The sequence below is a fragment of the Watersipora subatra genome, chromosome 11 (assembly GCF_963576615.1).
Source record: "Watersipora subatra chromosome 11, tzWatSuba1.1, whole genome shotgun sequence".
NCBI lineage: Eukaryota > Metazoa > Bryozoa > Gymnolaemata > Cheilostomatida > Watersiporidae > Watersipora > Watersipora subatra.
In genome coordinates, this window is record NC_088718.1 from 24,940,821 (window position 1) to 24,954,728 (window position 13,908).

Here is a 13,908-nt window from a genome sequence, read left to right on the forward strand (position 1 = left end):
CTGTATATATTAATTGGTGTAAAACATGAGAAAAAGGTGTGACTTTTTGAAACTACGGGTTGACCGTGACCTCTACTTTTGCAGTATTTCAACAAAGGTATTAATCTTGTATGGCTTCTAGACGCTGACCCGATGCATCTACAGAGAAGATGAGAGTAGTTTTGCATAGCTGAGGCCTTGAGGAATTCAGAAATATTAACAGATGTTAGTGGTGATAATTGCTTTTGAATAGTCGCTAAAATAGCATTTTCGGCCATTTTTGGTCAGAGTTATCTCCCACATTATTTATCCGAAAAATTTCCAACCTATTTGTTTGTGTAAATATTAAAATTGGGTGTAGACACAAAAAATCTAGACCTTTAACTTGTATATTCTTGAATTTATATGAGCCTAAAGTCAGCTAGATGTGCTCTGACCTCAAACTCGGGCGACAAACGGTCAAAGTTCAAATCCTCATAGCGCCTGAACCGATGACCCTAGAAGATCAAAATTTGGGATTTGAGCGTTTTTCAACATGGGCAACAACATATTAAAAAATCATCAAGATCTGACACTGAGGCTTTTTTCAGTCACACTTGGTAAATTCTAAGCCATGTGTGCAACATCAAGAGGGAGCTTTAGTACATGAAAACTTCAACACACAAAATCATTCACAACATTCAGGAATAGATGTTAGTCGAAAAATAACTCGTACACCAACTACTAGAATCAGTAGCAATCATCAACACAAATCACTAGATTAGGATTTACCTCCTCCTGAAGTGAGACCTGCGCTCGTAGTGATTTCACTGTTTCATCGTTTGAGCAGATTTGTTCATCAGTCGTACTCTGCTCGATGTCTACATCAGCGGACAGTTCTTTACCATCTTTAGCAGGTTCCGCTAGCTCAGCAACATTTTTCGCCACCTGTGAAGAGTTTCTTGATATAATCTGGAATTAACATTTTGTGAAGCTTCAAAAACTAAAGCAAAGTATTAATAAAACAGTAATTGTTGAGATGGGCCAAAACTTGTGAAAACAGATAGTATTTGTGAAGAGACCTTGACAGAGGCTTCTTTATCAGGATGTCTTGTAGTTTGTTCAGCATTGACACTTGGAATAATTGAGCACAAAATGGGGGTAGTGCTCTCTGACACACTTGATACACTTGAGCTAGATAGCGAGGCAACTTGAGCAACCTGACCTTTAACTTGAGCTGTTTTATCAGGCTTGGCAGGGGTCTAAAGGAGAAAGGATAAATCTATGTGTTGAACATCAACATACACCTAAACACCTCTACAAAAGAACACATTTAACGACACCTAGAGTAGAAGCAAAAGCAATGGAAGAGGTGCCAGTTTTACTGAAGGGCGGTGTTCTCAAATAATAATAAATATTCTTCAAAAGATTAACACCAAAGGGAACAAAGCTAAACTAGGCTGCCGAGGCAAACTTTACCAAGGTAAATAGGCAACCACTACAAAGCGGGTTGCACCAATCCAGCAGAAAGTATCAATGCTTGTAGCCATAGCATTCTTTCGACTATAACTTTGGTGTTCTTTCTTACATTTCTCATTTGGTTTGGTGTATATTTGAACAGTGGTATTGGTTAAGCAACTGGTACATTTTTTAGCAAAGGCAATAACAAAAGAAATTGTATATACGGCTAAATTTAGATACATTTATAGCTTGCGTTCTTCTAAGGTCAAATATGATGTATATTATATATATCATAAAATACACTATAGTTAAAAATTATATTACACCTATTTTTATCGGTTGGGGTTTCCTTAAAATTTGACGTGCAACAAAATTCACATTACAGTTAATTGGTATAAAAAGATTCACCATGTCTTACTCTGCTGTGTTGTAGGTGCACAATATGTGAAAATGTAATTACAAACTCTTAAAAGCTAAAAAAAAGCCGCCGTAGATTGGATTCAGTTTAATTCTCTGACGTAATCATTACATTTGGTTATTGTTTTGTCACGTGATGTTCTCATGTGAATTGCAAGGCCAATAAAAGGCTCAACATAAAACTTCTCATAGCACTAGTTTATGACCAACACTTCGGGTTTTACCGAAGACCCCGTATCAAATATAGATGCTCGCTACTTCACAGTTTTGTTTCGGCTTGGTCTAATCATCTCGTCGTAATCTGATCACGTGACCCAATACTTCACGAATAATTTCTGCAATAGTTTTCGATTATCACAGGTGACCAACAGGCTCATCATGTTTATCAGACAATGATATGTACTCCTTCGAGCTAAGGTTGAAAATTTAAACGAATTTTTACGGTAGGTTATAGGATATCAGTGCTGAAAGTGACAGCATTACAATGACGATGAAATAAACGCGTGAGAACAATAGACATGGTTTTATTGAATGTGTGAAGTATATTTGTCAAAATATTTCGACGAATGAGGTTGCGTGAAAATGTAAACAGAAGCGTTTTTTGTACAACTACATCCCATTTGAGCCGTTTTCGAAAGAGATTCCAAACTACAGCTGTCTCGTGTGGCTGCGATTAACTGTTCGTTTTTGAGCTTTTAAGAGCTTGTAATTACATTACCACATATTTTGCACCTACAACACATCAGAGTAAGACATGGTGAATCTTTTGATACCAAATAACTGTAATGTGAATTTTGTCGCAAGTCTACCTTTAACATAGCTAAAGTTCTCATTGAACTCACTGCTTTAGTTGCCGTTTACATAGACAACATTTATATCGTCAATAGTTACAATAGGGTTCAGTCAAACACATACTACTATATATACCAGTAAAACCTATAACTGAACATCACCTCTATTTGACCATCACTATGAAAGAAGGGTTGAAAAATAGAGTGCCACCCACTCTCACTATCTTTGATCTTTATGAACGCATAATATCAAGTGATCAGTACAAATGTGTCCACGAATCGCATTAGTAATAAATCGTTTGCATTAATAACAATCAATTCTCTCACTGTCCAATTCCAAAGCTTTTTGGGTTTTTCGTTAAAACTTTGAAAGCAACAATATAGAAATAACTACTCACTGTCTCAGGCTAATAGTAGTTCCTTATTTACCGCGGTTTTAATACCTCGATGTACATATATAAAACCGGGATGCAAGTGTTGGACCAAAGGTTACGTTTACCGAGCAAAACTTAAGCATTGCATTGGTGCTAAATGCAGTACATGAAAGTTTTGTTCTGCCAAAAATTGTTTGGACGCTAATATCGACTAGTTCAGCAGTGCAGAAAAAGAGTTGAGGCCAAAAAACATTATGGAAGATATTGGACAAATAGAATATGTTCATTACATCGGAAGCAACAATCAGAACGCAGCCCTCCAAGCAAATGATGGAAATATTTGTGTTTTCAAAACGTCAATTTTTGTTTCTGCATGTAATAAATGTATGGTTTGCTTATGTCCCTTGTTCATGAACATGTATTTGTAGCATTTGATTGGTTATCATTATATAACTTATTAACTTGGAAATTTATAGCATATTATTTGATAGCATCATTGTAGTAATATAGTCTTACAATTGATTGACGCTGGTAACTCCTCTTCTATTGCACATAAATGGCTAGTTTTGGCTGCAAACTGTAGCAAACATATCAATGATGCAAACGAGCTTTTATGCAAAATTGGTAAATAATAATATAAAATAAATATATGTCCTCAAATTTAAAATGTTAAAAATTGAAAGTGCCAGCAAATTGCAAAAAAGGAAACAGGCTATAATATCATTGCAGGTCTATTGCAAGCAATCGATATCAACTGGCATAGATATTTCCAGATTTCTCAATGTATATTTATTAGGAGATCTTTGACAAATTGGAGGTAAGTTAGCAGATTTGTTGCATCCAAAAGGTTTAATATTGGTCCAATAAAAAAAAAGAGCAAAATATAGGTAACAGTCGCTTCACACGTAAGAGGGCTAAATTTATCTTCCGGAAATTATGAAGAGCAAATTGAAAAATACACCGCCAGCTTCTAATTTAATTCCGCCTCCATTTGACCATCACTATAGAAGCGTTGAAAAATACAGCGCCATGGCGTTCAATTATAGGTTTAACTGTATCTTTACATAGACAATAGTTACTATAGTGTTTCAATCAAATACATATTACTATATATCTTAACATAGACAATAGTCATTATAGTGTTTCAATCAAATACCTATTACTATATACCTTTACATAGACAATAGTTACTATAGTGTTTCAATCAAATACATAATACTATATACCTTTACATTGACAATAGTTACTATAGTGTTTCAATCAAATACATAATACTATATATCTTAACATAGACAATAGTTACTATAATGTTTCAATCAAATACATAATACTATATGCCTTTACATAGATAATAGTTACTATAGTGTTTCAATCAAATACCTATTACTATATACCTTTACATAGACAATAGTTACTATAGTGTTTCAATCAAATACATAATACTATATACCTTTACATTGACAATAGTTACTATAGTGTTTCAATCAAATACATAATACTATATATCTTAACATAGACAATAGTTACTATAATGTTTCAATCAAATACATAATACTATATACCTTTACATAGACAATAGTCATTATAGTGTTTCAATCAAATACATATTACTATATACCTTCACATAGACAATAGTTACTATAATGTTTCAATCAAATACATAATACTATATACCTTTACATTGACAATAGTTACTATAGTGTTTCAATCAAATACATAATACTATATATATTAACATAGACAATAGTTACTATAATGTTTCAATCAAATACATAATACTATATACCTTTACATAGATAATAGTTACTATAGTGTTTCAATCAAATACATATTACTATATACCTTTACATAGACAACAGTTACTATAATGTTTCAATCAAATACATACTACTATATACGTTTACATAAACAATAGTTACTATAGTGTTTCAATCAAATACATATTACTATATACCTTTACATAGACAATAGTTACTACAGTGTTTCAATCAAATACATACTACTATATACCTTTTCATAGACAATAGTTACTATAGTGTTTCAATCAAATACATATTACTATATACCTTTACATAGACAATAGTTACTATAGTGTTCCAATCAAATACATGTTACCATGTAGCTTTACATAAAAGCTAAAACTAAAGGCTATTACAAAGATGGAATAACTTTTCAGTTTAATAAGTCAGGTATATATAACCTTCTATGAACCTTCTATTAATCCAAACTCAGTCTGAAGAACCTGGTCTTATTCAAAATATACTAATAATGTAATGTAACGTCTTATTAAATACTATGTATACCCTTTTGCTACAAACCTGTTACAGCTGTGCAAGAAACTTAGCCAGTGGAAACTAAATTTAGCAACTAATGGTAAATTTTCTGTGCTAAAACTTTTTTATTATCTATGCAACGTTATTTAGCTAGTTAATGTTTGTAATATTCCAACAGCCATGTCCAAAAATATATGATGGTTTCTACATATAATGGTTTTTCTACATATAATGGTTTCTACATACAATGATTTCTACATATAATTGTTTCTACATACTATGGTTTCTACATACAATGGTTTCTGCATTCAACGATTTCTAGATACAATGGTTTCTACATACAATGATTTCTACATATAATGGTTTCTAGATATAATGGTTTCTACATACAATGATTTCTACATACAATGGTTTCTACATGTAATGGTTTTACATATAATGGTTTCTAGATATAATGGTTTCTATATACAATGATTTCTACATACAATGGTTTCTACATATAATGGTTTTTACATATAATGGTTTCTACATATAATGGTTTCTACATATAATGGTTTCTATATATAATGGTTTCTACATATAATGGTTTCTACATATAATGGTTTTTACATATAATGGTTTCTACATATAATGGTTTCTATATATAATGGTTTCTACATATTATGGTTTCTACATATAATGGTTTCAACATATAATGGTTTTTACATATAATGGTTTTTACATATAATGGTTTCTACATATAATGGTTTCTATATATAATGGTTTCTACATATAATGGTTTCTGCATATAATGGTTTCTACATATAATGGATTTTACATATAATGGTTTTTAGATGTAATGGTTTTTACATATAATGGTTTTTACATACAATCGTTTCTACATATAATGGTTTTTACATATAATGGTTTCTACATATAATGGTTTCTATATATAATTGTTTGTACATATAATGGTTTCTGCATATAATGGTTTCTACATATAATGGATTTTACATATAATGGTTTTTAGATGTAATGGTTTTTACATATAATGGTTTTTACATACAATGGTTTTTACATATAATGGTTTTTACATACAATGGTTTCCACATATAATCGTTTTTACCTATAATGATCATCACTTTACGTGTACAAGGGTTGACCGGAAATCACACAGATCACATTTAAATTCAAACTCACACCTCATTAAAGATAAACCTCAGAATCAATTACAGACAAACCTCGAGATAGTGAGTTGGGTTTGGCTCGATTGTCAATCCCTCTCTTAACCATTGTAATACCTTGCCAACTGACTTGACAACAATTCCAGTATTGCTACTTTTCTCCCAATTAAAAAATGATTCATCCGTAATAAGGTCATTTTCACTAACAGCGTAACACAGATTGGAAAACAGATCTACAACAGAGACACTTTTCAATAACAAAATTTTACAAAGTGAAACAATTTCCTGAGTGCAGCCATCTTATAGAAAAAGGATTACCAGCATGCTAACCAAATGAAATAAACATTATAGCAAGGTGTGCCAAGTGATGCTATAAATGAAAGAAAAAAAGATTATATTTGGAAGGGAACTGGCATGATGGCAGATTAAATATGGAAGCCGCTGATGAGAAGAATTCATAGAACTTTTTTATGATTCTGAAGCATGGAGACAAATAGTCAAATTGTCTCATAAAATGAGACTAAACAATTAGAGACACGCACACACTAGTAGCTATAACAGCCAACATTATAGCAATTCCAATCAAAGCTCGTGTGATGAAACAAGAATGATTGCTTAAACTTACTAGCTGGGTGCTGTAATTTAGCCACTAAGTTTTCAAGGGCTGAGAGAGCAGCCAACTCCCTGTTGGCCTTACCATTGTAGTACTTGCTCAACAATGGAATCCTTGACTTGAATTTTGACTCATCCAAGCTTCCATTTGCTGTAAAATACAACAATATCAGTAATGGTTGCAGGCGGTGAGAAAGAAAAATTATACATATGAGAGAAAATGAAAAGACAGCTAATGACCCCAGTAATTATAACTTACCGATGCATGATTGAACAACTGAAGTAGTCAGAGACCCAATAAAGACATTGTCATCGCACATATCAGGAGACAATTTAGAGTCTACCCAGTCAAATACAGATTCATTCTCTGTGCCCTCCAACATGAACTTGTTTAGCTGAGCGGCAACATCAGATGGCAGAAGCTCTGTTGAGGATTGAGCCTGTGTTGATAGTGTATATTCCAACTTCTAAAAAGGAAAGTTAACCATAAAATAGAAAAGGAAAACCCATGTTTTAACGGCTAATGAAACAAACCAAACAAGATTGAGCATAGACCTCAATTGGTATTCAATACAAAAGATTTAAGCAAATAACAGTACAAAAAAATTTGTCGTGTTATTCACTCCGAGTTGGGTTAGTTAAAACAAGAACTGTTTGTTTTTTGAGCCTCAACTGAACTGTAGAAATGTAAAGTACTTTCTACCTGCATAATAAACACTCACATGAACCTCGGCACACACTAATGATTAGCTCACATACAATGTAGAAACCAAGAAACTTATAAAGCTCACATTGCTTTGTATAAATTCATCTTGATCCTCTCCCTCAGTGAGAAACTTTGACCAGTCTAGTTTACTTTCAGCCCATCGCTTGCCTATCTCCATGTGACTCTGCATCATGCATATTCAATATATTTTACCACCATCTCTCCAGCCGTCAGCAACACACAGGAAACATGTTAGTCATCGCTGTTTTCCAAAAACAAGTGCTGCATATTGTGAAGGACAGAACCAACTAAGAACAACTTGGAATAAAATGAGGAGCACAAGAGTATTTGTGAGTTAAACAAGTGTGTACGGTTTTCAGGGTTTTTGCCTCATGCACAGGAAACAGTGAGTCCCTCACTGACTAATTACACGTGAATGTACTGTAAAACAAGTAATCACATTTTCTTCCCATTTAGCAAACTATATTTCTGGTGGATAAAATGGAGTAGTGCAGCATTAAGACGCCAATATCAGCAAGGCCACCGCTGAAGTTGAAACGGCTTTGTTGGCACACAGTTAACCATTAAGACTTGGTAGAAGATGAAATACTTCATGAGAAATAAAGGTAAGCTTAATTAATAATCATTGAAAATGATCTTTTCAAAGCAGTTGAAAATAAGTTTGCTGGATACCAATGGAAGCTTGAAAGCAGACAGTAGTCATGCAGAAAACCCGCTTAACTAAATGGAACTTACAATATTGTGACTAGCTTCTTTGAGTACTGCAGCTGCAAGCACAGATGCCTTTCCTATGCTCAGCAGAGGATTACATATGGACACTAAGCGGTCAAAAGAGACGGAAGCCGTGGTGAACATGGGAGCAATCAATTCACCAAAGTACTGCCATACATTTGGTTTATATATGGAAAGGTCATCAGCGATCTCTAGCACTGCCCCTAAACCTTTAATGTGGGCATCTAATGGCAACAGTTTGTGTTTGAGTAACTCAGCGAGCATCAAGCCAGTTCCCCTTCTAGCCCGAGTTGACTTCTCCAGCGTGTGGTTGATGGCGCATTCTGTCATCAACATCATCTCGTTCTGTCCTGCTAACTCCTCTCGGACAATCTCCAGGACTTCCTGTAAAAATGTTGCTCGTCTTACAGCTTACAGGTTCACCAAACGGAACAATACTACAAATTACAATATCATTCTTAAGTAACAACAAAGCATAATAGTGGCTGCATCCGCACTTCTATATCGTTGCTATGTAGATATTCATCTATAATGGATTTCATCATTGTATCCCAGGTAGACTGGGCACTGCTCCAGTTCACCACAGCCCCAGTTGGAGAAGGTGTACGCATGTTTCGCCCTTCCACACTGTGTTCTCTAGAATATAGTCTAGGTTCCCATGACAACTGTCTTAACATCTCAACGGCGCTATTTCTGAAAGAAATTTCGAGAATCTATTATTTCATGACTTTCAAGTATACATCAATCACAATTTTACCAAATATCGATCCATCACTGCTTTATCGAAAAACACAAATTATCGGATATTAAAAAATAATGATGTAAAGCTCAAATTTTTACAGAGAAATAACAGACTTGCAAAGAGTTATGCCTGGAAGGAAATCAGTGTGTTACATGAGGTGTAGCGCGACTGAACTACATTAGACTGGCAATCATCAAGCAAACTAACTTCTCCCTTTCCATTGAGCCTTGTGGAAATCTCATTCGCTGTACCCCCCCTGGTCCACCACAACCCCTTGGTTTAGTTCCACTCCTACTTGACGACATCCTGTCACCAGAATGGTTTCTGTTGTCTCTTGTCTCCCTATCTACAAATGCCTGTAATATCCAATATGATGATGTTGACAAAAACAAAGTTGGTATACAGATCATTATTCACAGTTCTCACCCTCTGCTGATATATCTTAGTATTTGGTACTTTTTAACAGTCTAAATAAAATCATAATAAATACTATTCAGGTTATACATAATATTTAGTATATATAAACTTCTGCTACATACATGTTAAAGCTGCACAAAATCAGTAAATAAATTCACCTTATTAAAAGCGTCAAGTAGTTGACGTGTTATAATAACTGTATTTGATCAAATAAACATAATGTTGTTTCAAGTTTCAGAAGAATGTGATGATCATCACTCTCAAATTAAATTACTGATTGATACACAATATCATCAGTTTGCAATGACTACTCTAAATTGATTATTTCTACCAAATTGATTGCCTTGAATCTTTACCCTTGGCGAATCTCAGTCTATCTACTGACTGTCTTTTTGGAAATTCAGTACTATTATAGACAGCACGACATCAACTACTTTTACCCTAATACTAGGTTAAACTACTACTGAAAACCTTTTTAAAAATGCAGCCAGAAATGGAAACAAGCGGGTCTTCATTATTCTGGGGGCGGCAAGTCAATTGCTATTTAATAATCACGAATGTACTTAGCTATCTGAGCAAATGATGCTTGGTAGACAACCTTTGGGCAAAACCACACAAATCACAGTTAATAGTGTAGCCACAAGAAACAAAATATTGTTGAACAGATACAAATAATTACCTACTGGTCTGCACAACTGTAAAGATATCACAGTAAAACCTATGGCGCTTTTGCATGCAACCAGAAACTTCAGAAACTATTATTTAAAAACACACAGACATATATAACTCCCTTTGTACATTTATTTCAAAACTATAGGGATAGTTAAAACTAGAGATGCCCCGATTCTAATTTCACCAGCCGATTCAGATACCGATTCGATATACCGATTTTTATATAAAAATAATCCGATTCAGATACCGATTCAGATCTTTTGTGTTGCATAGATAATTGTTAATTTTTTTATGCAAATATAAATGTAATGCAAAGAAAATATAAATATTGATGTATTTATTTGTTTGTATTTATGGAAAAAATATATACATGTATATATATTCACATACTGCCATACCGTGCATCTAGTAACAAAACAGTCCATGTTCCTTGAAATCTGTTACTGGTAATTACTGTTAGTGGTACAGCTTTCTCTGTGATAATGAAATCTCTCTTTTAGTGCTGAATGAACTGCTGCGCCTGTCCAAGTTTAGAGCAAATAAATGTTTCTTTTAATTACCGTTAGGGATTCAATTCTCTTAGTGAGATGTCTTTATCTCCTATCACTATCGATATAGCCAGTCGTACTGGAGAAGGTATCACTTGCCACAGATGATGGAGGGCAGGTTAAATACCGATACGCCACTGAGGTTATTTTATGCGATACAAATGATACATCATATCTTCAGGATCAAGAGAAAGATAGATAACTTTACACATTAACTGCTCAAATTACTTTCGTAATGCTAGTGAATAGAGACCTTACACCGCATTCTTGTGTCTCATAATTGTTCTCTTGTTTATGATTGGCTGCAATAAATCATATCGCTGTAATTAGAAAATACCGCACTTTGTGATTACGTCCTGACCATAGAGTTATCTCTCCCTAGAGTGATAACAGCGCCTTCAACAAGACAAGCGTTTCCGGGGCCAACAAGGAGTGTTTAGGCCACGCCCCTATTTTGTGCTAGTCAATCGTAGTGATTGACTAGATCAATAACATCAGCAATGAGAATGGTTAAACAAGGATCATGAGTTTCCACAGTTAAGATAGTAATTATTGCTCATATGAAAGAAATGATGATTACAGTTTATCACTCTGATATATGCTTATTATTTAAAGCGATTCAATACCTACATGACTTGCAAAGGCACTGAATAGATAGTGTTAAGTGAGTTATTGCAATCAGTTACTCATAGATAAGATAGACAGTCACACTGGGGTTGTATTACATTGGTGTGATGGGAAGCTAATCGACTGCCATCAACTGAAAGTATTGACATTGTATGGTGATAGAGTGATTCATTGACACCACAGTCTACAAACAGCCCTTGCATGAAATATTAGATTTCAATACATATCAATCAAATACATAGACTAGCTTGAAGCAAGGATGTTTACTGGTTAGTGACATCCTTGCTGGATGTAAGCAAGCAAAAAGTTTGAAAGTTAGAGTGGCAAATGTTGTTATAATTTATGTTTAATAAAAACAAATTATACTCAATTATACTAAATTATAATTATATAAAAATAAAATAGACTCTTTTATTACTTTATTTATTAAATAATTTTTTATTGTAATCACAGCTAAACATATTATATTTAGCCATTACTTGCTAATTATTTCACATTTACATTTAAACACACTTGCAGTTTCATTTTTCTTCCTAATTTATGTCAACAAAAAACTTTTTTCATGATATGAAAAATAAAAGTTGTAGTTGTCTGAAAAAGCTTGAAAACCTTTACAGTTGTTTTTATTTATTCTCTTCTCTTCATTTATTTCAATAACACAAAACACCTCTCATGATATGTAGTTTGAAAGTTAGAGTGGCAAATGTTTTTATATGTGTTGAGTTATACTTTGATGTTGCCATCTGTAATTTCTTACAGTTAGATGTCAATAAAATATGCAGGTTTTGCGAGATAATATTCGGTGTTTAAATCTACATGTATTGGCTGTATATTGAGTTGAACAGAAACAAGAAGTTGATTATAATGATGAATGTAACAATTAATATGATTGGCCAAAGCCGAAACTATTAGCGAGTAAAAACGTAATGTAAGAATAGTACATGCATATAAAAGTGTACGAGATAGAATAATATTCTATCTCATACATTTTAGTAATTAGTAATTAATTATATTACGATTAATTACTAATTTAGTTACGTGACATCGGTCCTGACTGATACCTAACACGCCCCCTCAATCTGGAGCAGGCGTGTCGCTTCACGATGTGCTGCGGCACTGAGTGGCTTGGTAAGTATATCGGCGAGGTTGTCGGCGGATGATACATGACAATAGTCGACATTGACCTGTTCTTTGACAAAATAATAACGCACGTCAATGTGTTTTGTACATTTGTGCTGACTGCAAGTGTTGTTTGCAAAAGCCAGAGTGCCTTGATTGCCACAGTAGAGCGGCGTAGTTCCTGAAATCTGAATGCCTAGTGATATGCAGAAGCTTTTCAGATACAATGCTTCCTTAGTGCCTTCTGCAAGGGACATATACTCTCCCTCGCAAGAAGATACAGCCAATGTAGGTTGTTTGCGAGTCTTCCAACTGATTGGTGCTCTTCCTAGTGTAGCGATAAAACCACTAGTTGATCGACGATCGGTTGTATCGCCTGCCCAGTCGGAATAGGTGTACATCGTGAGGGTTCCATTTGAAGGTCTAAACATGATGCAGTGGGACTTGGTAGATTTTAAATAGCGGAATAGATGTTTTACGGCTGCAACGTGGGATAGACTAGGTTTATCGAGGTACTGAGATAATTTAGATGCTACCCAGCTGATGTCTGGTCTAGTTGCGATCATAAGATAGATGAGACTACCAATAGCTTGTCTGTACGGCAACTTGGAAGCTAAAAATACTTGATACTCCTCGTCTGTTGCTTTATAGAGTTGTGCACTTTTGTCTGCTGGTGTGCTTACTGGATTGCACTCAGTCATGTTGAAGCGTGTGGGTATGCCGTTGACGTAGCGTTTCTTGACCCATTTGGTATCCGTTCAGAGTGTGTTTAAAGTCAATACCAAGGAACCATTTCAACTCTCCGCAATCATCCATGCAAAATCGATTGTGTAGGGCTTGCTTCACTTCCGCGATATGTTTTAAATCGCTGCTAGCAATAACTATATCATCTACCCAGAAGAGTATCATTAATTTTGTGCTGTTGACAATCTTGGAGTAAACGCATGCGTCATTATCGTAACGGTGTAAATTTTTGTGACTTGAGAAAGTCGGTCAAGGATGTGTGCCAATTCTTACTGCTCTGTTTTAATCCATGTAGTAACTTTTGTAGCAGGCAGGTTTGGTAGCTTCCATCAGGTAATGTCTGTTCATAACCCAGAGGTTGTTGGACATAAACCTCTTTGTCAATTGGAGCATTGAGGTATGTCCCCTTGACGTCTAGCTGATAAAGGTGGAGTTGCTCATTTGCGGCCATCTATAAGTGTGTGCGTATCGAAGTAAACCGTGTTGTAGGCAAATACATGTCATTGTAGTCGATGCTCTGTATCTGATCTG

General features: G+C 34.5%; 1 protein-coding gene across 1 annotated transcript; it reads right to left on the reverse strand.

The window, feature by feature from the left end:
- Nucleotides 1-380: 380 nt before the first annotated feature.
- LOC137407899 (eukaryotic translation initiation factor 4 gamma 3-like) lies at nucleotides 381-10,735 on the reverse strand. Its single transcript, XM_068094281.1, has 11 exons — nucleotides 10,730-10,735; nucleotides 9,458-9,606; nucleotides 9,006-9,201; nucleotides 8,512-8,892; nucleotides 7,841-7,939; nucleotides 7,309-7,516; nucleotides 7,063-7,200; nucleotides 6,495-6,670; nucleotides 1,041-1,220; nucleotides 751-930; nucleotides 381-476 (listed from the first exon to the last, which is right to left on the reverse strand). Exons 1-11 carry the CDS (start codon nucleotides 10,733-10,735, stop codon nucleotides 381-383), a joined length of 1,809 nt encoding a protein of 602 aa, XP_067950382.1.
- Between the last annotated feature and the right edge of the window lie 3,173 nt (nucleotides 10,736-13,908).

Excerpts from the sequence above, each read along its gene's own strand:
- LOC137407899 (XM_068094281.1), bottom strand. Across the intron at positions 6,671-7,062 it reads TAAATTACAGCACCCAGCTA|ATCTGTTTTCCAATCTGTGT; the intron begins GTAAGTTTAAGC and ends TCTCTGTTGTAG. Across the intron at positions 1,221-6,494 it reads ACCCAACTCACTATCTCGAG|ACCCCTGCCAAGCCTGATAA; the intron begins GTTTGTCTGTAA and ends TTTCTCCTTTAG.